The 24,085-nt window shown below is 42.5% G+C and overlaps 9 protein-coding genes across 9 annotated transcripts; 3 read left to right on the forward strand and 6 right to left on the reverse strand.

Annotated features, from left to right (window-relative positions):
• Positions 1-1,490: 1,490 nt before the first annotated feature.
• SAMD00019534_115500 (hypothetical protein) lies at positions 1,491-2,081 on the forward strand (the record flags this gene model as incomplete). Its single annotated transcript, XM_012893237.1, has 2 exons — positions 1,491-1,769; positions 1,833-2,081. Coding segments are annotated over 2 exons (528 nt in total), but the record flags the coding sequence as incomplete, so codon positions are not given.
• A 54-nt stretch (positions 2,082-2,135) lies between these two features.
• SAMD00019534_115510 (hypothetical protein) lies at positions 2,136-3,853 on the reverse strand (the record flags this gene model as incomplete). Its single annotated transcript, XM_012893238.1, has 3 exons — positions 2,136-3,199; positions 3,266-3,368; positions 3,446-3,853. The coding sequence occupies 3 exons, from the start codon at positions 3,851-3,853 to the stop codon at positions 2,136-2,138; spliced, it is 1,575 nt and encodes a 524-aa protein (XP_012748692.1).
• A 152-nt stretch (positions 3,854-4,005) lies between these two features.
• Positions 4,006-4,707, reverse strand: SAMD00019534_115520 (hypothetical protein; the record flags this gene model as incomplete). The annotated part of the gene is made up of 2 exons (XM_012893239.1): positions 4,006-4,063; positions 4,223-4,707. 2 exons carry the CDS (start codon positions 4,705-4,707, stop codon positions 4,006-4,008), a joined length of 543 nt encoding a protein of 180 aa, XP_012748693.1.
• A 556-nt stretch (positions 4,708-5,263) lies between these two features.
• On the forward strand, positions 5,264-6,127 carry SAMD00019534_115530 (hypothetical protein; the record flags this gene model as incomplete). Its single annotated transcript, XM_012893240.1, has 1 exon — positions 5,264-6,127. One exon carries the CDS (start codon positions 5,264-5,266, stop codon positions 6,125-6,127), a length of 864 nt encoding a protein of 287 aa, XP_012748694.1.
• A 4,033-nt stretch (positions 6,128-10,160) lies between these two features.
• Positions 10,161-13,698, reverse strand: SAMD00019534_115540 (hypothetical protein; the record flags this gene model as incomplete). The annotated part of the gene is made up of 3 exons (XM_012893241.1): positions 10,161-11,368; positions 11,440-12,687; positions 12,756-13,698. 3 exons carry the CDS (start codon positions 13,696-13,698, stop codon positions 10,161-10,163), a joined length of 3,399 nt encoding a protein of 1,132 aa, XP_012748695.1.
• Positions 13,699-14,322: 624 nt separating this feature from the next.
• SAMD00019534_115550 (hypothetical protein) lies at positions 14,323-16,574 on the reverse strand (the record flags this gene model as incomplete). The annotated part of the gene is made up of 5 exons (XM_012893242.1): positions 14,323-14,762; positions 14,839-15,109; positions 15,174-15,818; positions 15,901-16,049; positions 16,121-16,574. The coding sequence occupies 5 exons, from the start codon at positions 16,572-16,574 to the stop codon at positions 14,323-14,325; spliced, it is 1,959 nt and encodes a 652-aa protein (XP_012748696.1).
• A 924-nt stretch (positions 16,575-17,498) lies between these two features.
• On the reverse strand, positions 17,499-19,573 carry SAMD00019534_115560 (hypothetical protein; the record flags this gene model as incomplete). The annotated part of the gene is made up of 2 exons (XM_012893243.1): positions 17,499-18,704; positions 18,779-19,573. The coding sequence occupies 2 exons, from the start codon at positions 19,571-19,573 to the stop codon at positions 17,499-17,501; spliced, it is 2,001 nt and encodes a 666-aa protein (XP_012748697.1).
• A 160-nt stretch (positions 19,574-19,733) lies between these two features.
• On the reverse strand, positions 19,734-20,255 carry SAMD00019534_115570 (hypothetical protein; the record flags this gene model as incomplete). The annotated part of the gene is made up of 1 exon (XM_012893244.1): positions 19,734-20,255. The coding sequence occupies one exon, from the start codon at positions 20,253-20,255 to the stop codon at positions 19,734-19,736; it is 522 nt and encodes a 173-aa protein (XP_012748698.1).
• A 781-nt stretch (positions 20,256-21,036) lies between these two features.
• Positions 21,037-24,040, forward strand: SAMD00019534_115580 (hypothetical protein; the record flags this gene model as incomplete). Its single annotated transcript, XM_012893245.1, has 9 exons — positions 21,037-21,046; positions 21,143-21,361; positions 21,440-21,604; positions 21,692-22,711; positions 22,787-22,908; positions 22,988-23,386; positions 23,453-23,596; positions 23,685-23,896; positions 23,968-24,040. The coding sequence occupies 9 exons, from the start codon at positions 21,037-21,039 to the stop codon at positions 24,038-24,040; spliced, it is 2,364 nt and encodes a 787-aa protein (XP_012748699.1).
• Positions 24,041-24,085: the final 45 nt, after the last annotated feature.

Here is a 24,085-nt window from a genome sequence, read left to right on the forward strand (position 1 = left end):
CACATCACACACTGTTGCAACGGTTGTTGTTGCGTTGAGGCATAAGTATGAAATTGTTGAGAGATGGGTGTTGTTCACGTGATTGATTGGCATTGCGTTGTGTTGTGTCGTGTTGTGTTGGCAACAGTTAACCAACAATCCACACACATAAACACACAGAAGTGTTGTTTGATGGAGGGGTCATTGATCAAACTTATTGAATTGTTATGTGTTTGTGTGAGTGAGTGTGAGTGTGGGTGTAGGCGTGGTTGGTGGGTGGATGGTGGAGTAAGTAATGAAGAGATAGTGTGTGTGTATGAATGATGGTGAGTGTCATTATTGTTTCGTTCGGTTTGTCGTCAACGGCAAACGATACCGATCACATGATGATTATGACAATGAAACGATGATAAAGAGATTGTTATGTATGATGTGAGATGATAGATAGATAGATGGTCAACGCAATGTCGTTGTGTTGACACATAAGTATTGGGTATAAGCCAAGCGTTAAATAACAACAACAACAACAATAATAATAGTTGGGTTTGGTTGATTGGGTTGGGGGTGGGATGATGTGAGGGCAGTCGGGCCACAGATCCAAAGGTCATAGTCAATAATGATGGGGCTTTCAACCTACCTTTAAAAAAAAAAAGAGAGAGAAAAGGGATAATATGATTTATACAAATATTATAGATTATAATAATAAAGGATGTAATGATGTGTATGCAGTAGCAGAAGAATGTGAATTATAAATTTATACAGTTAGTATTTACAAATATATATAATATAATAAAAAGAGATAATATGTTATGTGTATGTATGATTTTGGATTGTTTGTTGAATGAACGCAGGTTTGACATCAAGGTATTGTTTTGAAGGAGCTCATGCTTCTTCCTTCCACCACCAACACTCTAAATCTCGAGAGGAGGCGTTCATTCACACATGAGTGCATTGCATTCGTGGGTTTGGTGGGGGAATAATAAGGTAGAGAGAGAGCGTGTGGTGAATGTTTTGTTTTCGGCCTGGGTCATTCTTTCATTAATCCATGCCTTCCACCTCTTCCCACTCTAACTACAACCACCAAACCACTTTATAAATTGGGTACACGAACGGCAGTTACGTTGAGAGGGGTGTGCCCAATCTGAAGACTCACTACCAAAAATTGTTTGGTGATCTGAATGTTTTTTTATTTTGCACAGATCCGTGGAGATCGTCTTGGAAAAATTCAATCGTGGAATCATAAGTTTGGAACTTCATCATCATTGTCTTTGAAGCCCCATTTTGGATAATAACAAAACTCTATTTATGGGATAAAAATTTAATATGAGTGAGCAAGTTCACTTTAACATCCATAATTATTATTCTAAACTTATAATTATTCAATGTCATCTAGAGCAATAGGTAGATTATTTGTAGATTCAACAGCATTGTTTGTGTAGGTATATATATTCTATTGATTGAATGATTGAATGAGTGTTAACAGATGATGTACATACAAATACATACATAGCTGTGACATTCAACATAAGTTTATTCCTTTGATTCATGATATGCCTCGTGTGTTGGAGCATGCACAGACATTGGTCAAAGGATGCCAAGGCTTAAAGTCAATCCCTATCATTGGAACAGAACAGTATCCACAGGGACTTGGCAAGTTGGTGGACCAGGTCAATCCATCTCAATATGAAGTGTATCCCAAGACCTTGTTCTCCATGTATGTTCCCTCTGTTAAAGATAGATTAAAGACAGACTTGAAGCATGTCAAATCAGTGATCTTGACTGGAATAGAGGTATGTATGATGGAGCGATGTTGATCAGATTGCACAATCAGTCTTGTTAACAAACTTGGATAGACCCATGTATGTATACTTCAAACAACATTGGACCTTCTGGAGGATGGTTATGAGGTTCATGTCGTTGAGGATGCAGTGAGTTCACAGAGATTGGCCGACAAGGTTACAGCCATCGAGAGAATGCGACAGAGTGGAGCATTCATCACATCAACAGAGAGTGTTCTATTCCAACTGGTGAAGGATGCCAAGGATCCACTATTCAAGAACGTCTCTGTATTGATGAAGGATCACAAGGATAGACTTGCCAAGTTATAAATATGAATATGGATTGGATCGTCAATGTTTTATTATTATTACAACAAACTACAACCTCTCTTTGGCCTCTTGGATTATGCGCACGTTGGCCTGGTACACTTCTTCAAACAACTCTAGTTCATCTGGTGGCAACATGTCGATGATGTTCTTGGGCAGCTCGACCAGGTATCGATTGGGATCATTGAATGAGCCCACGGTGATAGTGCTGCCTTTCAGTCGCTCGATCTCATCCAGCAGGTCCTGTTGCATCTGCTCGTCACTGTCAATCATCTCATTCAGCTCGTCAATCTCTTCGCTCTGTTTGATCATGGTCTCTTGTAGCCTCATCTTCTCGTCGGTGAGCGCGTGACACATCTGCTGAATGTCGGCCACCTGTTGCTCCAGTGTCTGTACACGGCAAATCAGCTCCTTCTTCTTGTCCTTCTCGCTCTGGAGCTCCTTTGTCAGCTCCATATTTAACGTCTCGTAGAAGCTAGAGTCTGACTCTGCGTGTGATGTGTGTGGCACGTTGGCATCGCCCTGCGTGCCTTGCATGATCCTGTCCTGCAGCGAGGCATATTCATCCTCCATTGTCCTCATTAGCTGGCGCATTTTCTCGCTCATTCGTTGAGAATACTCGTCCATCTCTGATTGCATATCTTTGAGCATACGCCTTGATTGATCATGTCCATCAGTGGCTGTTGTTGGGGTATTCTGTTGCCTGGACGCCGATATGTTGAGTGAGGCTCGCGGGCTTACAGAGGCCATGCTGCCTCGTGACAATGTGGCACCCTTCTTTGGGCGCGACCAATGTGTCAGGGGGATGACCACATCCTTTGTACCCTCGCGTATTGAAGCTATCTTGGTACCGTCCAAGATTGGTTCCAGCAATGGGAGTACATCCTTCTCGCCATAGATCACCATTAGTGTACATAAATTTACAAGGGCAATGTCCCTAGTCTCTTTCAATGGGTCATCCAAGACCAATACTAATGCTTTGATGATCTCTGGTAGTTTGTCGCGGTACCCTTGAGATGTTGGACTGAGTATCATTCTCTTTAACCAAATCATTGTTTCCAACTTCAACTTTGATGCCTGTTTATGTGTGTTGTTTCCCAACACATTGAGTATGGCTACATGGATGTTGAGTGTTAGTGACAAAGTCGACTTCATGTGGTCCGTGCAATCAGACGACTTACGGTCCAACACATCTTTGATGCTCAACTGCTTCTCCATGATTGTGTTCAGACATGCGTGGATAGAGTCGCTGAGTTGTGGCCGTTTCTCCTTGAAGCTATCAAGCTGTGAATATACGTGAGTGTCAGTCAGTGAGTGAATGAGTGAATGTTGAAGCTTGTGACTATGATCCATGATCATACCATCGTGGGAAAGAGTGGAGTGATATAGTTGTTAAAGGTATCCTTGGACAACCGTTTGGCCAATAGTTCAATGGCATTGATACAGGTCAGGATTACAAAGATGTTGCTGTCACCAAGTAGTTTGGCCAGTGTGGAAGAGATCCTTTGATAGTCTTGATGGCTAAGTGAGCTGGCCATCTTCTCATTTGATATCAAGGGTATAAAGACCTCGGTTATACCCTGTTTTCTTATGCTCCAAGACTGATCCTCTGACATCCTATACAGCTCTGATAGTTTGTCAGTTGTGGGATTGGTAGTCGAAGTTGTTGATGTAGTAGTAGCTTTTGTTGGTGTTTGAGGAGGTTGTGGCTGTTGAGGTTGTTGATGTTGCTTTATGGGTGATGTCGTGATGGCCATTGGAGCAGGCATTGATTTTGTTGGTGTCTGGACAGAGGACAATGGAGGGGACGAGCTTGGCCCTGAAGGCGGGGGGTGTTGGAGTCGCCTTTGCCACAGGTGTTGTCGGTCGTGCTCGATTCTGTCTCACTGTGCGTAGGGGTGTTGCAGTGTTATTGTTGTTGTTACTCGATGTTGATTGAATGGTCGTCTCCAACTCCTTCATTTGTGCAGGCCGTAGCCCTTTGAGATGGAATGTGAGCAGTGTGTCACCTAGCCAGTTATAGAGTTCGGCAGCCAAAGCCATTGCCTCGGCACGAACATCCTTCACCTGATGCTCAAAGCCAACGAGCAACTGAGCAAGGATTGCATCGATGTTGATARGGAGGCGATGCGCCAAACTGTCTGACAACCTCCTTGAGTGTAAAGATTGAGTATGTGGCAATCTTGGGCGTCTTGTGCTGCGCCGCTGCACAGATACATGGCAGGATAGTGTCTGGTCCAATGACCTCGACCAGCATCAACAGACAATCGATGGCTTTGAGCTTGGTAGAGTCGCGTCCACTCAAACAGTTCTCGATGATACATGTTGTGAGGTCGGTGATAAAGGGTGCCGGCAGGGCCTGTGGCACGTGTAGACAACCGGCGCGATCCAAGAACACCATTAACACCTGTAGAGCCTTCTCCTTGTTAGCGGGCTGTATATCAACCAACAGATACTTTTCAAATGCTGGAGACAGTCTAGCAAACTCTGGTGCATTGCCATCTGGTAATGTCGAGAACAAATTCAACATATCATCATATGCATTCAACCTATCCTTAAAGTCTTTAGACTTTATCTTTGCTATTATCTGTGTTGCAGTCTGTGCTGCCACTGTATTGTTCATTGTTTATGTATATTATGTATTATGAGTATAAATAGTTGGATGAATGAATGAAAGAATGAATGAGTGTGAATGCAAGAATGGATGTTCACCTGTCCTAATAAAGTAATTGTCTCAAATCTGTATCGACATACACACAACCACAAACAAACACAAAGTGATACAGATATAATAATAATATCATTCATTCATTCAGTTGATCCTGGATGACCATGATAGACATCTTCGAAGATACCATAATAGGTATTTAGATCCACACACACAACAACAATGGAACAGAGTTCTGTTGAGTGATGGGGTGTTTTCTAAGAAGTGACGTCTTGGTAACACACAAAGTAGTCGCGAAAGGACGAAGAGGTAACTCTTGAGACACAACAACAATGGTAACCATTCAAACATAATGTCATTGTTATATCATTGTGCAAATAGACTTAGATCACCTATTCGTCAACATATATCACTTCATCTTCAATCATCATTTGTTCAAGCATCATCTCCATTGCCATCACAATCAACATCATTACCTTATTTATTTGTTAAACATTACACTTCAACCAATATGACTACTTCAACAAAGACAACAACAACTACTACAACATCATTATCTTCAAGAATAATAAGTAAGAAGAGAGTAAAGTTAGATGGTGCTAGTGTTGTTGTGGAGAGTGAGGATGATAAGTTGGGCAATGCAATAAAGAAGATAGAGGGTGATACGTTGTATAGACACTTTAGAACACCTCAGGTGTTTAGAAGTTGGTTACAAGATAATCACAAGACATCCAAAGAGATATTCATTTGTTTCTATACAAAGGCATCTGGCAAGATGGACAAATGCATCAGTTATGTCGAGGCACTGGACGTGGCCCTGTGCTTTGGCTGGATTGATGGTGTGCGCAGGAGGATAGATGAAGAGTCCTACTGCAATCGTTTCACGCCTCGTCGTGCCGATGGCAAATCTAATTGGAGCAGTATCAACATCAACAAGGTGGAGGAGTTGATCAAACAGAATTTGATGACCGAGGCCGGTCTGCTTGCCTATTCCAAGCGCATGGTGGCAACTGTCCACGATGCCATTAAGATGGAGAACAAAAAGATTGATGGTCAGTATCTCGAGAGGTTAAAGTCAGAGAAGAAAGCCTACAAATACTTCCTGTCAACAACTGAATCCTATCAAAGGATGGCCAACAGATATGTAATGTTACCAGTCAGAGAGCAGACAATATGGGGACGATTGGACAAGCTAATCGAAGCGTCCAAGAAACAGGAGAAGATGTATCCATTCAATACAACAGCCGCAGAGAAGAAGAAGACGACCGCCAAGAACAAAAGGAAGCAAGAGTCATCGTCCGAAGATGAAAGTGAATATTCTTCAGAGGAGGATGACGAGTCTGAGGACCAGTCATCATCTTCATCGACTGATTAACTCAAGAAATATATGTTTATAACAATACAAGCCATCCATTGACCGAGGTCCAGTTTATTTTATTACTTTGTTTCTAATTTACATAACTTATTCTCCAACCTCTGGACTTCAAGATTGTCTCGATGTCTCTTGACCATCAAGATGGAGACACCAATTACAGTGGACAACAGAGCAGTTCCAACTACCACAGACACAGTTATGATCTTCCATTGATTGTTGTCAGGCTTGGATGGATTGCATTCACCTTGTTGGTGATCAACATTTAAGAATACACTATAATCTGGATCAAACATTGCTGAATGAGTAAAGTATGGAACACTAATACCATATGTTATGAATGAGTTGTTGAGTGTTGTCTGGATGCGAGCCAATACTTCTCGGCCATCAATGACAGAGTGATGAATCAATCTTGAGATCAAACCGTTGTTACCATTATCCAGAGTTGACCATTCATATCCAGCTTGTTGTACAAGTGTGCCTGATGTGGACGAGTTGAAGCATGTGGGTGTCTGAGTGTTGACCTCAGTTCTCAGCGATAGACGAAGGGTGTTCATTCTGGACTTGAATGGCCACATATTGACGAGGATTGTTAACTTTAAAGTGTTGGTATCTATCAGTAGAGTTTGTCCACCAAAGGAGATGTTTGTAGGCTGAGTGAAGTATTCAAAACGTGTAGTGATTGAAGGGATGTCAAATATCGACTCTGAAGGAAGTATGATTGTGTACTCCCATAAGTTTGGAAATGACATATTAAGTTGCCATTTCAATGAAGCCAAGTCAATGTCCATCATTATTGTATCAGTTGGTAAGACCTCCTCGATCGATACCAATGACACTGAGTAATGTTGATTGCCAGCCACCAATGTAACGGTAGAGGTGTTGGAACCAGGTTGGATAACAACGTCACCAGAGATCGTTTGTTCACAAATACTTCCAATATATCCTGTTGTACAATGACAAGTATTATCTCTACATTGACCTCGATAACTACAAGTATTGTTGTAACAGAAGTCGATAGATCCAGTTGAGTTGTTGAAGGTGATTGTGATATAGTATTCATTTGATTGAACTCCATCAGTATCCACCAACAATACATATGTAATGGGAGGTATGTTTCCAACTAATTGGCAAGTAATCTGGGTATTTGGAATAATCAGTGTGGCATTGATGCATTGGAATGGTCCCATGGAAACCTTGATCAAAGATTGATTGGTACCAAAGTTACCTCCAATGATTGACAACACTCCTCCAAGTTCACTTATTGATGTTGTTGAGTTGATAAATGGTGGAGCATATTCAAACAATGCCTCATTGGTATTCTCTGATGTAGTGTTTGCCAATCTAAGTACTCTTGTTCCGGTTCCTGCCGGGACTGAGAAGGTTACAGCTGAGAAGGGATATGTAGTGTTTGGCAGATTACTGTTTGTAAGGAAGAAACTACTTGTGAACTGTCCACCAACATATAGAGCATATTGTAATGGGAGGAATATCACTTTGATTGTGACGGTACCTCCAGTAGTTGGTGGTGTTGATGAAGACAGAATGTAGGTTGGAGTGTAGAATAAGCTATTTGAACTCTTCCCATCAATCCAAACACTCCACTGACCAATGAATGGATATTGAGTTGATGTGTCACTGAATGTACAATTGATTGATGAGTTGACTACTTGTATATTTCCACGTAGACTAACTATTTCCATATTTCCAGCCAAATGAGATATCAACTTGACTTGAATGTTTGGGGTCAATCCAGTACCAGTATCACTAACATTGAGGATGAATGATTTCCTTGTTGATTGAGAGATCCTTGATAATGTGAAGTAAGGAGAGCAGTAGAAATCAGATAATCTTTTGTAACCATCTTGACATTTACAATAGAATGTACCATTCCTATTATCTGTACATATTGTGCCATTACCACATTCACCATATCCAGGATTACCCTTTACGCACAATGGTATTGGGTTACATCCACCTTGACCATTCATCACATAGTCGATTGGACAATCACAAACAAATCCAGGACTCTTATTATGACATATAGCCAATCCATTACAATTGTTATTTCCATTTGCACATTCATCAACATCTAAGTGATTTAGTGTATGAGTGAGATTGTTTCCATATTAAAGGGATAGTTCCAAACATACCATTGTCACATAGGAGACCTTTGAACCCAAAGTTGCAGGTACATTTGTTGGAGAGGAAGTTACATGTTCCACCAAGACCACAAGTTGGACATGATAGAGCTGGGTATTGAGGGTTGGTTAAAAGAGTGTAGTTGTTTGATCCAGATACAAATTGAGATCCGGCGTATATTTGAAGACAGAACATTGCACCCATGATAGTACCAACATTGTTGGTTTGACCAAATGCCCACCAAGATGTTGATCCAATCTGACACAATGCCATTACAAGATAATTATTATTATTTGTTGTATCTATTGTAGTTGGTTTGGGTGTGATACTCTTATCATTTCCAAAACAAGTAATAGCTGGTGTCCGTGATATCCTAGCATATGGTAAAGGTGATAGAATATCATCTGTGTTACAAGATAAAATATAGAATATAGAGTTCAAAGGTGATAGTGATGTTGCCCTGCAAGCTGGATCAGGGATAATGGTTTGATTAAAATAAAGAGATAATATAGAGTTTGTTCCATTTCCACACTATTGATTGCTGGTTAGTAACTATCATTGATCAATTCAGAGGATTAGTTCCAAGCACATACAAAGGACATCTGGAACCTTGAGAAAGGTAAATAATCAAGTTGACATTGTGATGCTGAGTTGATTGAGTATCCTGGAAGACATTGGCCTTGTGTGGTCTCCAAGACTACAAAGAATATTAATATTAAGTAGATTAAATTAATAATCAACTTCATAGTTTTATAATGTACATCTAGATATTGGGTTGATAAAGAAATCAAAAGAATGTTGATCATGTCCTAGTATATTGTTGAGTTAAGCCTATGGACAGAGTAGAAACTCATACACCCAAGTGTCTTAATCACTCCCAAATCATTTGGATATTATTGTCAAGGTGAGAGGAGTAATAAGAATCAGTATCGGCATCTTCACTTGTGGGCAACCCCCCGTAAAAGAGGATCTGATTTGGGTGAAGAGATGGACCAAAAAATATTTGATGAAGGTCAAAGGTAACTTTGAGATAAGAATCTAAAGATAAGATAGTCACCAATATAATATCCAACATATCAATCACACTATTAGACTTTGTACCGATAGAGGGGGATTATTTTGTTGACTTTCTGATTCATAGACAACCTGATAGCTCACAATAAAATTAAAACGTTCGTCCTTCAAACAGATCTGTGTAAAATGGTATTGACTCTTCTTTGTCTAGTTCTCAAATAGATTAATTTTATATGTATATTACTATTGAAATTTATTAATTTATCATTCTGTTCGGTAATGGATGGATTTAAATAGGATTACTGTAATCAAGTATGTAGATTACAAATATAATTGTTAACCAATCACATTTCAAGATCCATCAAGTCTGTGGGGGGTTCAATCACAATCACACATACACACCACACCCACACACTGGAACAATCATTAAATCAGGAATTTGTCATACCTTTCACTCTTTGGACAAAAATCATAAGTATAAATATGATACTTTGACCAAGGTCAATAAATATAACATCGATATCATATAATATTTGTAAAACTACATACCAACAAAGTAATAATATAACCATAATGTCTAGATTACTTGTTTTTATTGTTCTCTTGATGACCATCAGTTTGGTAATGGGACAAACTTTTTGGAACTACCAATATGTTCAACAACCAACCTTTGGTTATGCTGGTCAACCACAATATGTGAAGTAAGTATTCCTTTTAATGATGAATCAAAACAATGATATATATATTAACTTATATATTATTACAATAGTGATTATCACAATCATTACGTAGCTGATAATAGCTTCATTCGTCCATATGGTAATCACTATGATTATCACTATTCTTATTAATCAAATAAATGAAGTCCCAACAACACATTTTATTGATGGATGTATCGACCATAGAGTGGCGCAAGTTGTTTGATATGATTGTGGAAGATGGACTTGAGTGCTTGAGTGTACATCTCCAGGTTAGGTGTGGCTAATGTATTGCCTTCATCATAAAAGTCACGCTTTGATATAGGTTGCCAAGTTGTTGTTGTTGATGATGATGCTGATGTACTACTACTTGAGTATTGTGATGGAGTTGGCTGATGATACTTGATAAAGTTCCACATTGTCATTAAGATGAATGATATCTCCTCTGTGGTGATCCAATCAAACAGTTCGGATGAGTGACCGAGTGGCGAGGGCACCAGCTGAGCATTGGCAATGATGCGTACCAATTGACATGTGTGACGGAACTGTGATGACTTTGAAGGCGACACAACATACTTCTCTGCATACCAATATGAAATGGCGTTGACCAACAACGCTTTGACCAACTCCAAGCACTTGCACAGCTCTCTGCCATCCAATGACACAATCTCGAGTATGTCCCAGAGTATGTCATTCTGTTGGAATAGCTTGCGGACATAGATGTCGCGATCAAATGTTGAGGGCTTGGGCAGGATGTCTTGATAGCTGTCGTATGATGGGTTCATGTGGCTGGGCAGCGTGCGCAGTGCAATGTGTTCCGATAGAATGGCCAACTTGTCACTGTTCAATGTCTTCTGAGCGTCACGATCATGCATCATTGATTGAAGCAGTGCAATGATCTCTGCTTGATTGGCTGCTTGGTTGTAGTTGGCTGGCAGACCAGTAGCCCGCGTGCCCCTGTCGTGGACATCGGACGAGTCGTCAAAGCGCACCCTTACATTCTTGAAGGGCTGGTGTCGTGGATTGTTCATGTCGTGGAACTTGTATTGATAGGTCTTGCGCTTGAAGTTGACCTCGAGCAATGTCGACTCGTTGTCTCCTGCTTCGGCAGCCGCAGCCGTCTCCTTTGTATTCCACTCCAGTGGTATGGGTTGTGAGAGTGGCGCAGTTGGGTAGAGTATCAGATCGACCTTGATGCGATTGGCACAGTTTGAGTCTTGTTGTTCTTGTTGTTCGTTCTCCATATGAGTGGGACTGTTGGCTGGCGCTACAACCAAAGTAACAGGACACTTTAGTCTATCATCAGCCGTCGATGGCGAGAGAATGAGGTCAAGTATCAGGTCGACGCCCCAATGAAGCTGGAACAAACTCTGTGAGCATATTGAGTGATCTAATGATTGATTGAGTGGAGGGAAGGAGTTAGTGAATGAAGCACTCTCTCGCTACTTGGAGTCGACTTACAAATATGTTTGAGTTGATTGAGTTTGTTGATCCTTTGCATCTCTTGTTGGATATCGCGCACTTCCACTGGCATCTGGAGTAACTGGGCAAAGACAATCTTGAGTATCCTCTCGCCCAGTATCCTCATGTCGACCAAATCCTTGAAGCCTATTGATGGACGGTCATGTACAAGGTCCAACGCGCACTTCAGTATGAGCAGGGGCAGTTGCTGAATGCGAGGGATTGGATGCGCCATCATCGGGAGCAGAACCCACCAGCTGGACAGCGTGGCCTGGAGGGTCTGTGTCGTGAGCGCGTGGGTTGAATCATCGGTGGCCAACTGTAGCAGGTAGAGTATGTTCTCGAGGAGTCGCTCGGCGTCGGCCTGGGCAAAGGTGTCGATCGTCTTGAATGCCAGCGCCACGCAGTCCTGCACGGCGGATGGATGAACGATTGAGAACTGGCGAGAGAAGTGTACAAAGTGATGATGAAGGTGATTGGGTGATGATTTACAGAGGAAGAATAGCAGTGTTTGGATGCAGGTCTCCTTGGAGCTGGCCAGCGCGACGATGGCAGTGAGGTCCATCATGCGTTTGTGCATGGTTGTTGTTGGTTGTTGGATTATAAGATCGCAAAAGAGTTTGATTGAATGGGCGAGTTCTTGGAGAATGACTTTAAAGGGTGATGCTGCAACGTTGCCAACATCATCGTCCGATGGCGACACGCCCTGTTGACCAAATATCCAACTTCTCTCTAGTTGTTCAATGATTGATGATAGTAATGCACTTGAGAATGACTTGTTGCTGTTGTTGTCGTTGTTGTTGTAGAGTAGAGTGATTATGTTGCTAAAGGTTGTTGTCTCAAAGTATGAGATACGATCGAGTATCAACTTGTTGAGCAAGTCCGTCGTGGTCGTCGTGTAGTTGTTGTTGGCGCCAAGTAGATTGAGTATGATTGGCGTTGATATAGTTATGAGGACAGGGCATTGGTGTAGTAGTTTGAGGAACTTGTTGGTTGACTCGCCTCCACCTTGTTGTTGTTGCTTGATGTGATTGGATATCGTATGTCCCATAATCTCTGTGAACTGAGTTGATAGGTATTCGAGCGTGCTGAACTGTGCTGCCTTGGATTCGACTCCATCATCCAAGCACTTCAAGCAAGTCTGAAGAGAACGACTCAAGGTCATCAATGGATACTTGGCACAAATGAATGATGTTATCCAACTGATTGGCATGCCATCCAGTAACCTAGATTGATTCAGGAAGCGATCTTTGATACAGTGATTGGGTCAGTGATCGAATGATTGAGCGTGTTGGACAAACAATACAATCACATACCTATTCCATCCTTGGTCAAGTGTAGCAAGATTGAAGAGAGTGTCCTGATTGAGAGGTAGCGTAGGTTGCTCTGGATCATGACACTGGCGGACTGTCCAACTACTGCGCCATCGACTGTGTGCAGTTGGTGTAGAGGCGTGTTGATTGTACTTAGTCGGTCGATGAGTGCCAGGGTCTGTAGGGTCCACTGAAGGATGGCTGTGTACCAGCCAGTTGGATTGCGATCGAGCAATGATACCAAGTACTCATGTGTCACTAATATATGTTCATCAATATGTTTGAATTGATGATGTTGTTTATGTTGTTGAGAGTGATGATGTTGATGTTGATGTTGTTGTTGCTTATGTCTACGCAACTCCTTTGTTTGAGGCGATGACAGCACCATGTGAGTTGGCTTAGTATCACTTGTAATATGTTGTTGTTGATGTTGTTGTTGTTGTGTCTGTGGCGAGGCAAACGATTCATTGTTGTTGTTGGCGCCCTTGTTTGGCGTTGTCAAGGTTGAAGGTGAGTTGGGACCAGCAGCATGCTTTGGTGAAGAAGTTGATGATGTCTGTGTTGTAGTTGTTGTTGTTGGCTTGATGAGTAATCTGTTGCCACTGCCTATGTTCGACTCTGGTGTTGTACCCGATAGTGATGTCGCAGCCTGATAATGAAAGTGATTGCAATATAATAATGATAGTTGTGATAGTTGTTGTTTGTGGAATACTGGACAACGTTCGAGTGATGACAATGCCAACTCTAGTCGAGTGATTGGTAATTGTAACAAACTACATTGATTCGTATCGTCCAATGTAAGTGATAGAGATGCTGCTGTCGATGCTGCTGTCGTCGTTGACTTTATCTGTCGCAACAGACCATCGACTTGTTGACACAAATGACCAAGTCTCTGGCAATCCGTTAACAAACTATATTGATGTTGTTGTATCTGTTGTCTATCCATCATCATTATTTATTATGATTGATTGAATGAATGAAATGAATGAAATATCAAGATGAACTTCACATCACCTTTCACATTTGCCAAGTGTGAAACTTTCAAAGGTCCAAGAACCAAAGTGATTGATGGGATCATTGATCTGGATGATGGCTCATGTAGTAGATAAGTGTGTTCCTCTCCCAGATTGCAAGGGCCACTAGGTCTTTATCGGTAACTTTATTATCTCTACCAAGTAGTAATCTTTGGTTTTTGAATCCATGATAACAATCTATTGCTTGGGCAAGTCTCCTCAAGAGTTGGATTACTTGGATCAACTTGAGGAGGAGGTATTTTAGAATTTTTAAGTAAATCTTCACTCAACTTTGGAAATTGATTAATCATATTTATTATAATTAGTATTACTAACACTTGAAAGTGATGGTCTGAATCAAATATTGGTTGATGGATGAATGAAGAGTGAATGAGTGAGTTTGTAAAAACAACAGATTTAGATATAAATATTATTAATAATAAATATATAAATTATAAATATTTATTTGATCAACCAGATGCGTCTTTTGAACATTGGGTGAGGGTGTGTGTGCGAGATGGAGTGGACTTGGGCACGCCACAGTCAATTCAATCAATCTAGTTAATGATTGTCAGCTCTGTGTTGGTTGATGGACTGTCCACTGTGGTTGGAGTCATCAGCTTCTTGTTACGTTGTCTACGGATGACTAGGAATGCAGTGGCAACGATGGTTGCCACAAGGACAAGACATCCAGCAGCCACAACACTGTAGATCATAACACTTTGTTTGGCTGGCTCTCCATGCATCTGTACTGTCATTACAACCTGTTGATCACCATCAACAACATACTTGACAGAGTATGCAATGTTGGAGTTGGCTGTGTTTGTGTTGCCACCTGTACTATTCGCGCCACCATAGACTATTGTAATATTGTTAAAGTCAGAGTCTGTCTTGTTCTTATAATACAACACATTGTAAATGGCATTAGGTACGATCGCTCCTTGATTGATACGAATGTATACAGTGCCAGTGAAGTTGACAAGTTCGGTAATGTTGACTAAAGGGGCAAGGGTAAGGGTTAGTCATTGATCAATCAAAGTTGTTTGAATCAACCAATGAATGAATATACATACTCTGTGAATAACTGTTGACTGACTCGATGAGGATGCCAACTGAGGATGAAGAGTCGCCAGAGGTGAGGGCACCATTGACTTGAATCTTGTCGGTGGTGTAGATTGAGCCAACGCTACCAGAATTGATCACATCACCATTGAGCACTCCATTTCCAATTATATCACCCTGATTATTGACATCAGCATTGATCCTTGATTGATTCATCTTGAATGTTCCACTGACAACCAAGTTTGGTGTTGATATGGTCGAGTTGGTCACGTTGGAGTTGGACTATAACATGGATAGAGTTAGTTACTTGGTCCAAGGTTGGCGTGCGACTGATGGAGTGACTTACGAATGAAATGAGACCTGTTCCACTGTTGACAAGGTTTAGGTTTTGGAGCTGGTTGTTCTCCACGTGGAGTTGAGCATTGCCATTCAACTCGATGCTGAGTGGGGATGTGGCGTTGGTTGGAACGGTGATGTTGCTCTGTGTTGTGTTGGCGCCAGCCTCAGCAGCGGACGCATAGAGGTTGTGACGGATTGGTTGGACGGGTGGAGAGTAGGGCTGGAACTTGATCTTGGCATTGTCGTACACCTTGATGTTGAGTGGCAGGATGGGCAGCACCAGTCCCGAGAAGATAATATTTGCATTGTCCCTGATCACCACCTTGCCCTTGAGTGCCAGTATGACGTTCTCCAGATAGATGGTGGAGTTGAAGCCGCCGACCAAGCTGGAGGATGTTGCCGAGCTTGTAAGCAGACAAAAGTTACGCAGGGACACTCTGTTGGAGCTTATAGTCGAGAACACCTTGTTGAATGATACCAAAGAGCTCTCGGCGCTGAAGCTTGCGCTTTGAACGAGGCTTATTGTGTCAAAGGCCACATTAGACAGTTTGGCAGTGAATGCTACATTCTCCATCAAGTAGTAGCTCGTAGTAGTATATGTCGATCCTAAAAACGTCAGATTAGACGAGTGAATGGTTGATGTTACATTGTTCTACAAGGATGGTAAGTAAATTATATAACGATCTGATGTCACGTGATATATCTGATGTCACGTGATTGATTGGTTCACATACATTGTTGGTAAGTGTGGCATATTGAGAGTCAATCGATGACGAGATGATACGAGCAGAGACACCAAGGCTGCAGGTCGATCCAGAGCTCTGTGTAATCTTGCTGTTGGATAGAGTCAAGAAGTTTGAGTTGATAGTCTGCTGTCCAGAGGCTGAAGGTATGAATGAATGAAGGGTTAGACACACGCCAGTACATGTACAATCAAACTCGAGGACGACTTACGGAACTGCAGCTGAGCATTGCTGAATTGGAAGTTGTTGACATTCATTAGACCGGACTTAAAGAAGAGATTGGAGGACATTGATCCACCTTGGGCAACGGAGAATGCTGGTGTAGTTTGTGAGGACTTGTCCACAAAGAGTGTGGAGGCGCCGAGAATCTGAGCCGATTGAGCTGATAGGCTGCCCGACGTTTTGATCACTAATGTGCCATTGGACGTCGTGTTGAACAGCAGTGATGAGACGGATGAAGCAGCGGTCGAGAGCAGCACGTAAGAGTTGGGGTTGGTAATCTGGAGGGAGCTGTCGGTACTGGGCACGGCGCTGGGGTTCCAATTGGTCGACTCAAAGTAGTTGTAGTGATTGGGGTTGTTGACCCATGTCAAAGTATCTGCTGCCACAAGTGTGGCGGTCGTCAGCAGTATCACCAGCAAAGCTGATTGATTGAATGAGGTCATGAATGAGGAGATAATTGTATGTTACAAGATATAGAGATATATGATTGGTTGGTTGTTTGATTGATTAATTGATTGTTTGAATAAATGATTGATTGATTGAATTAACAGTTTGCTCATTCAGTCAATCAGGCAATCAATCAATCAATCACCCACTCTCAGACAGACATTCATTGCAAGCTACCAAGCAAGGCAATGCACGAAGGAGCAATCTCTTTAATTAACTTGCTTGAAGAACGAACACCCCCCACTCTGTGTGTACGACGACAGGTGTTGGAAGCATGGTTGATGGGAATGAGTGAGGCCGGGTGTAGGGGGCTTGACTAAAAGGAGAGTGATCACACCAAAGGGAGTGTGGAGCTCGGATGGAGATTGATTGGAATATGTGGGTGGGGGCGACATGTCAGCTAATCGTGTGACACACCCCAAGGCCCACACACAGCTTTTCAGCGATCAGACGACCACTCGTAGTGCCAGGCCTCGCCACCACACGCTCGTGGCCTGATCACAGTCGGGAAGATTTGACGTAAGGGGCGCAGGGATGTACGTTGGGCTTCAATGATGGTGAAAGTCCAAGGTAAGGTAAAGGGTTACTTGTAATGTATGTCTGTGTATGTCTAGGTGTTAACACTTGTGTGTTTGAGTTTGTATGTATCTGTTTGAGTGGAATGAGTGAGGAATACTAAGCTTAGACGTGGCGGCTAATTATAGTGATTGGGGTGGGCATGATGTATAGATAGATGGATGTAGGGGGTGGGCTCGCGATGTAATGTTTGGTCGAAGAGTCGTCCAACTGAAGCCAGGCCAATGGTCGAACCGACGGACGAAAGGTCACAAGATGGATGACCCATTGTGCGTGTGGCTACACATGCAGCCACAATCATGTACAATGACGATCCACCTGTATTCTACTCTTACAATACTACTCTATTCTTTGAGTTGTTCGGCTATCTCAATGAGATTGTTGTCTGGGTCGCGTATGTAGACGGAGAGGATCTTGCCCATTGCGCCAGTTCGTGGCACTGGGCCTTCTTCGATATTGACATCCATGGCGAACAGTCGTTTCATAGTTTCTCTGATTGGCACCGATGATATGAAGCAGAGATCGAGTGAGCCTGGTGTTGGAAGGCTGGCATGAGGCTTGAACTCCTTGCCATAAATATGTACATTGATCTTCTGATTGCCAAACTTGAGGGCCACTCTATTCTCGCCAAACGTCTCCATCCTAAGGCCCAACACCTTTGTATAGAACTGTACACAAGAGTCCAAGTCCTTCGTCGTCAGTACAATGTGATCCAAGTGGTCCAACAGGCATCCATCGCCACTACCACCACCGTTTGTGATTGAGTCCATGATTGATGACGTATTGTTGTTGTTGTTGTTGGTGTCGCAGGCCACGACCTGGTTCGTGGACACAACATTGTCTGATGATGTCGATGATGAAGTTGTTGATGCTTTGTTGTTGTCGTCCATTGTCTTTAGAAGCCTGAGGTTGGCAAAGTTGGCGGGAAGACTGACCAAGTGATTGTATACGATGGCCAGGATCTCGCTGTCCACCAACGCTCCATGTGTTCGCCGCAGTAATAGCTTGTTGATGTTTAGTCGCTGGCTGACAGAGTCGAGACTGTAGTTGGTCTCCCTGTACATCCTTCTAAAGTATCGCATCGTACAGAAACACTTCTGCTCCGCCTTGACCGGTATCTTGCAACGCATCATCTCCTGGATCAACATCCTGCGATCAAATGCCAGATTGTGCGCCACGAGTGGCGAGTCGCCGACAAAGTCCAGGAAGCTGGCGAGCACGTACTCGATGGGTGGTGAACTCTGAAGCAGGAACGAGGAGAGTCGATGGATTTCTTGGGCGGCAGGATGTATGACGTTCTTGGGCTTGGCATAGCTCTGGAAAGTGAGTCCAGTGCGACATCCATTGATCAACTCTACTGCGCCAATCTCTATTATACTATCTTCTGGGCCGAATCCCGATGTTTCCAAATCAAAGCAAACGACCCTGCTCTCAACAGGAGGCTCCTCCACTTCAGTGAAGCCTCTCAATGACTTGATCCACGATGGATTGGCCGATGCGACCTTGTCCTTCTTTGTTTTTGACTTGTTATTATGTTGTTTCTTCAAATCCTAGATTAATCGTCATCAGTGTTAGTTAGATATTGATTGAATGATTGATTGATTGAGTGAGTAAGACAGCGTACCTCTTCATTGACATCATCATTGATAGCACTTGGCATCTTCTTGCCCATCCATGTGGGCAATCTACGTATAGCCTTGCTTGAGTCTTGTGCTTGATCATCGGCTTGAGTCACATCCACACGTTGCTTCTTCAATGGTCGACTACTGATTGGAGACGATAACAACACATCATTGTTGTTGAGGTTGGGAGGCATATCACCAAAGTCTTGTGAGTAGCTATCATATAGCATTTGACTGATATCATTGTTACTGTTGTTGTTGTTGTTGTTACTACTGCCGTCACTGTTGATACTGCCATTGCTGTCATTGACACCGCCATCACCAAGATCGATGCTAGTGCTATCGTTCAATCCCATCATAATCACATTGTTGTCAAAGTCATCTGGTTGAGTGAGTGATCCATCCATACATGTGACATTGCTATCCAATGATTCAGATTGTTGTTGTTGTTTCTGTTGTTGCTGTTGTGACTTTGATAATGATTGAGGGGCACCATTACTACTACTGCTCATACTATTCATACTACTACCGAATGGTATCTGTTGTGCTGCCAATGGTGAATAAGACGCGCTACCACCACTACTACGATGCATAGTAGATGTTGGAGTAGCGAATGAGTACCTCTGTTGCTGCTGGGATGTCGACTGAGCAGAGTTTGAGGCAGGTGACAACGAAGATGACGATGAGGTTGAGGATGAGGTCGCTGACTTGGTCCCGTCCTTATTCTCTGATTGTTTCCCGTCACCATCATCAGTGAACATGTTATCAGAGGCAAAGTCTAACAAGTCGTCCATCATGTATAAGTCGTAGTAGTATTCTAAGTTATTTGTTCAAAGTTATCTCATGAATGAAGTTACAAATGATACAATTTCCAGGACAACGAATACTTTTTATTTATTATTATGATCAAACAATTAATTAAATAACAAAGACAATGACGACGATGACGAAGACAAGTTAGTTCTTCCTAAATGTTAGATTGATACGTGGCTCTGTTACTTTTAGTTCCTTTGGAACTTGATGCTTATAGTGTGTCTGGCAGTCGCCACACATGGCAATCATCGAGCCATTGGTTAGTGAGTATTCGGTCTTCTCAGACGTCTTGTTATGTTTGAGTATGAAACGACGAGCCACACCCAAGGATATCGAGGCAATATTGCGAGTGTCACCCTTCTTTGCCTCGCCATCACTATGCCATCCAATGTAATCCTTTCCATCTCTATAATAGTTGATCAAGACGTAGTCGAATTGGGCGTCAAGTAGACTTTCGAGCGTCTGCTTCAAGTGCAAGATGGCGGGCGACCACTCCTTCCTCTCCTGCTTCTGGAACAATGGCGGCTTGACACCATCATCGGCCATCCAAGACTGCAGACGAGGAATATGAATCTCTTTGCCCCACATCTTGATCTTGGAGTGCTCGTAGGTCAAGTAGCCGTCGGTCAGATGTTTGAACAACCATTTGGCCTGCTCCTCTGTCATAAAGTTCTTACACCATCTTATAGATGAGTTGTCTCTAAGTGGATATGTATCCATCTTTAATCCCTCAATCTTTAATTGGAATTTATCCATATCATCCAATCTTGCCAACTTATTATTATCAGTTGGCTTCTGATTGGATGTTGATGATGTATTAATATCATCTTCATTATCTTCCACCACCTCCTCCTTCTTTCTCTTCAAATCAGTCTTATTCTTCTTTATTATTAAACGACCCAACATTCTATTTTTAATTTATATTATTGATTGTTTATGTATTAGTACTAGATATAATAGTTATAATTAATTAATGACATCATCTATCCCTTCGAAGGGATTTTAAATGTTTGTGTCCATATGTTACTGTCAATCTAGATTTCTAAGAAGTGACCACCTATAGGTGGTCAATAGTGGTTCCGACTTGCGCAAATTCTCATTCTGTTTGAATTCCCATGTTTCCTTAGATGAAGTTCAACTTAGACTATAACGGTTACATTTATCCATTCCTAATTGGGACAAACTAAGTACTCTATCCCCTTTAAACGTTGCTAAATGATCAGTCAATCAATAATATTGGTAATCTAGAAATTGAATAAATCTTGATCTATGATGACCTCGTTGATAGTCGAAGTTCAAAGGATTTCAAATTTGAATTGTTGCTCACATATTCCCAACGACCCCTCTCAGATGTCAACCCATTTGAATTGATGTACACCAAGAGATAAAGATACGAGAGCAGAGAGAAGAGATATAGAGAGAGACTTATTCGAATGGGATTATAATAATGAGTACTCGTATGTATATATATTTATATTGTCAATCAATCAATCAATGAATGAATGAATGACTGACTGAACGATTGACTGATTACGTTTCCACATTCAATATAGCATCACCTCATAAGAAGTCAAAGAGAAATGCCACTGCTTTGACTGCTTTACAACAGCAAACAGGTTATTGGCCACAACACACTCAACAGCAGCAACAGCATCATACTCTACACTCAACACCAACACAACACACTTCATCACCGCAGTTTGAACAGGATGACACTGAGAATCCACTTGGTCCACCCTGGTCAACACAAGAGGTGACAGAGTTCTTCAACTGTATGTATCAACATCCAACATGACATGACCATGACAGTCACTCACTCTCCTTTTAACATGATGATACTACTACTGTAGGTGTCAAGAGACACAAACCAGAATGGAGGACGGTCATTAAGCGTTTCCCGGCAAGGACTGAGGAGATGCTGGATCATCTCTACCAGGTAACAAGCAATGAGATATCCGAATGTAACTCTGCCGACAACTTTATATTCGTGGTCAAGGGTGTATATGCTGCCATGGGTATGTGTACATTTGGTACCAGATCAATCACAGGATGGACTATCTAACTAACGCCACCTTCATCATGTCAATGTCGTTCATAATCAGTACCCAAGAAAGCACCAGGTTCATCAAGCAAGTATCATTTGCCAATGACCAGGAGGTCAGCTGACACTGGGGCATCCCCATCATCACATCTGCTGCATCACCATCAGCCACAACAACAACACCAACAGCAACATCAACCGATCATACAACAACAGCAACAGCAACAGCAACAACAAAAGCAACCTGGCTATTCGACACGAGGAAGGAAGTTACCTTTCTCAGAGCCCATTAAGAATTCATCATCCTCATCCTCTGACCACCATTCAACGACGACAACGACTACAACAACATCATCATCACAATCACCAAGCTCAGCGACCAAGAAGAGGAAGTCATCATCCACGTCGACAACATCCACTCCACTAAAGTCCTCCTACGAGGACGAGGTGATGTCCTCGCCAAGCTCACTACCCGCCAAGCTTCGAACCAAGATCAACAAGAGCAAGCCATCCACACCGCTACAAGATGAGAACGGTGCATATGGCCTGCTGTCCATGAGTCACTCACCAACAAACAGCGCGTACAACAAGCCACATCAACAACAACAACAGCAGCAGCAACTCATAACATCATCACCGAGGTCTTTGGCCGAGTCGCAGCTCACCATTCAGAAGCGCCTTCAGAATTTCCTGGGCAAGCGCACCTCAGAGCCAGCAGCGACTGCTGGCAGCCAGCAGCAACAACAGCACCAGCACCAGCAGCAGCAGGGCTACGAACTATCACGCTCTGGCAAGTGGGCAATGTACGAGTGGTTCTACAGTGACATTGACGCGCCATTCTACTTCTACAACGAGTTCCAGATGTGGCTCAATCAGATTGGCATTGGCAAGGTGAGGAAGCTGTCAAAGATCGAGTGGAACGAGGTGCGCAGTCGTATGAAGAAGCCACGGCGTCTGTCCGAGGTCTTCTTCCAAGAAGCACGTGAGAAGCTCTACCAGACCCGCGAGAAGATCAGACAATCAATGCTCCACGACGATATATTCAAGTTCCTACAGATACAGCCAAACTCCAAAGTTCTATGTATGTTGGTTCCGGAACCATCCCACATCCATCCATCACTCCAATCACTAACTCAATCAATCAATCAAACATCAGACCACCTAAACAATAGCCTACAAAGGGGAACAGTCCTATACTATTCATTCGATAACATGTGCTACGAGATTGAGAATGACAAGACCAAGTTGCCAGTAACAGTGCCAGACACTGACGTAATGGTAAGTCCTCGATCATGTCACCTGGAATGGTACCTTCATCAGTGAACGCTAACATTCATTCAATCATTCATTACATTAGTCAATCGATAAGAACATACGAAGTATCATTGAATCCAACTTTATATATGCAAACAAGGATAACAACAACAACAACAACAGCATCAACAACAACAGTAACCTAAACAATAGTACAGCCACGAATCAATCGATGATGAGTGATCAGGAGCAACAGACGAATGATCAACTGGAAAAGACGCCACTGATATTAGTGCTGGGCCTGATAGTCGTGTTGGAGAAGAAGGAAGGACTGATCGCTCAGCTCACCGAACTCAATACACAGGCGGAGAAGATCATACTCGATGGCTATCCCAAGCACTTCCAGATCGAATACTCCCGAGTCCTTGTAAATTTAGAGTACCTGAACAAGGTGCTCAAGACCCTACTAGAGATATTCAAGCGTGATCAATCAACCCATGTTGTAAGTTAGTCCAGTGGACAGTTGGAACTTACACATACTAACATGTCATCATAATCTTTGCAACAGAGCGATCCAAACACAACGACTACATTGATGACGAATACGCCAACATCACAGACACAGCTCAACACTTCACATATTAAACAACAGTATTTAATCACCGACCTGGTCAATCTGATCAGAGATCAATCCAAGAGCTTCATCACAAAGGTATGTTGATCTATAGATCGTGGACACCACGACCATCCATGTCCAGCCGTCATCACGAACTAACAAACCAACATTGCCATACTTATAGATCGTAAAGGACAACAATAACAATCTGGATTATAGACCCAACAGGGTATTGGAACGCGATGAACAACTGATGAAGTTGGCGCATGGCTGTGTGTCAATGATGTATGCATTGAGACAGGCATGCTCCAACACCGACCTCTCCGAACATGACATCGCCTATCTCTTTGATTCATGTCTGGCACAAGTTAAGCCAACATCGCCAGAGAATGCAGCGTAAGTTTCACCATTAATGAATGATAGTAGGTTGCGCTCCTCCTCCTCTCTAACATTCATTCCATATCTAGATTGTTTGAACAGATACAGTCAACAGTCATTCGACTAAGGGATAGGATTGTCGCGACTCCTACATCCACCTAATACTGCAGCACATTGGTCCTAATCAAAGTCGACAATGAGACGCAG

Source organism: Acytostelium subglobosum (assembly GCF_000787575.1).
Source record: "Acytostelium subglobosum LB1 DNA, scaffold: scaffold33, whole genome shotgun sequence".
Lineage (NCBI taxonomy): Eukaryota > Evosea > Eumycetozoa > Acytosteliales > Acytosteliaceae > Acytostelium > Acytostelium subglobosum.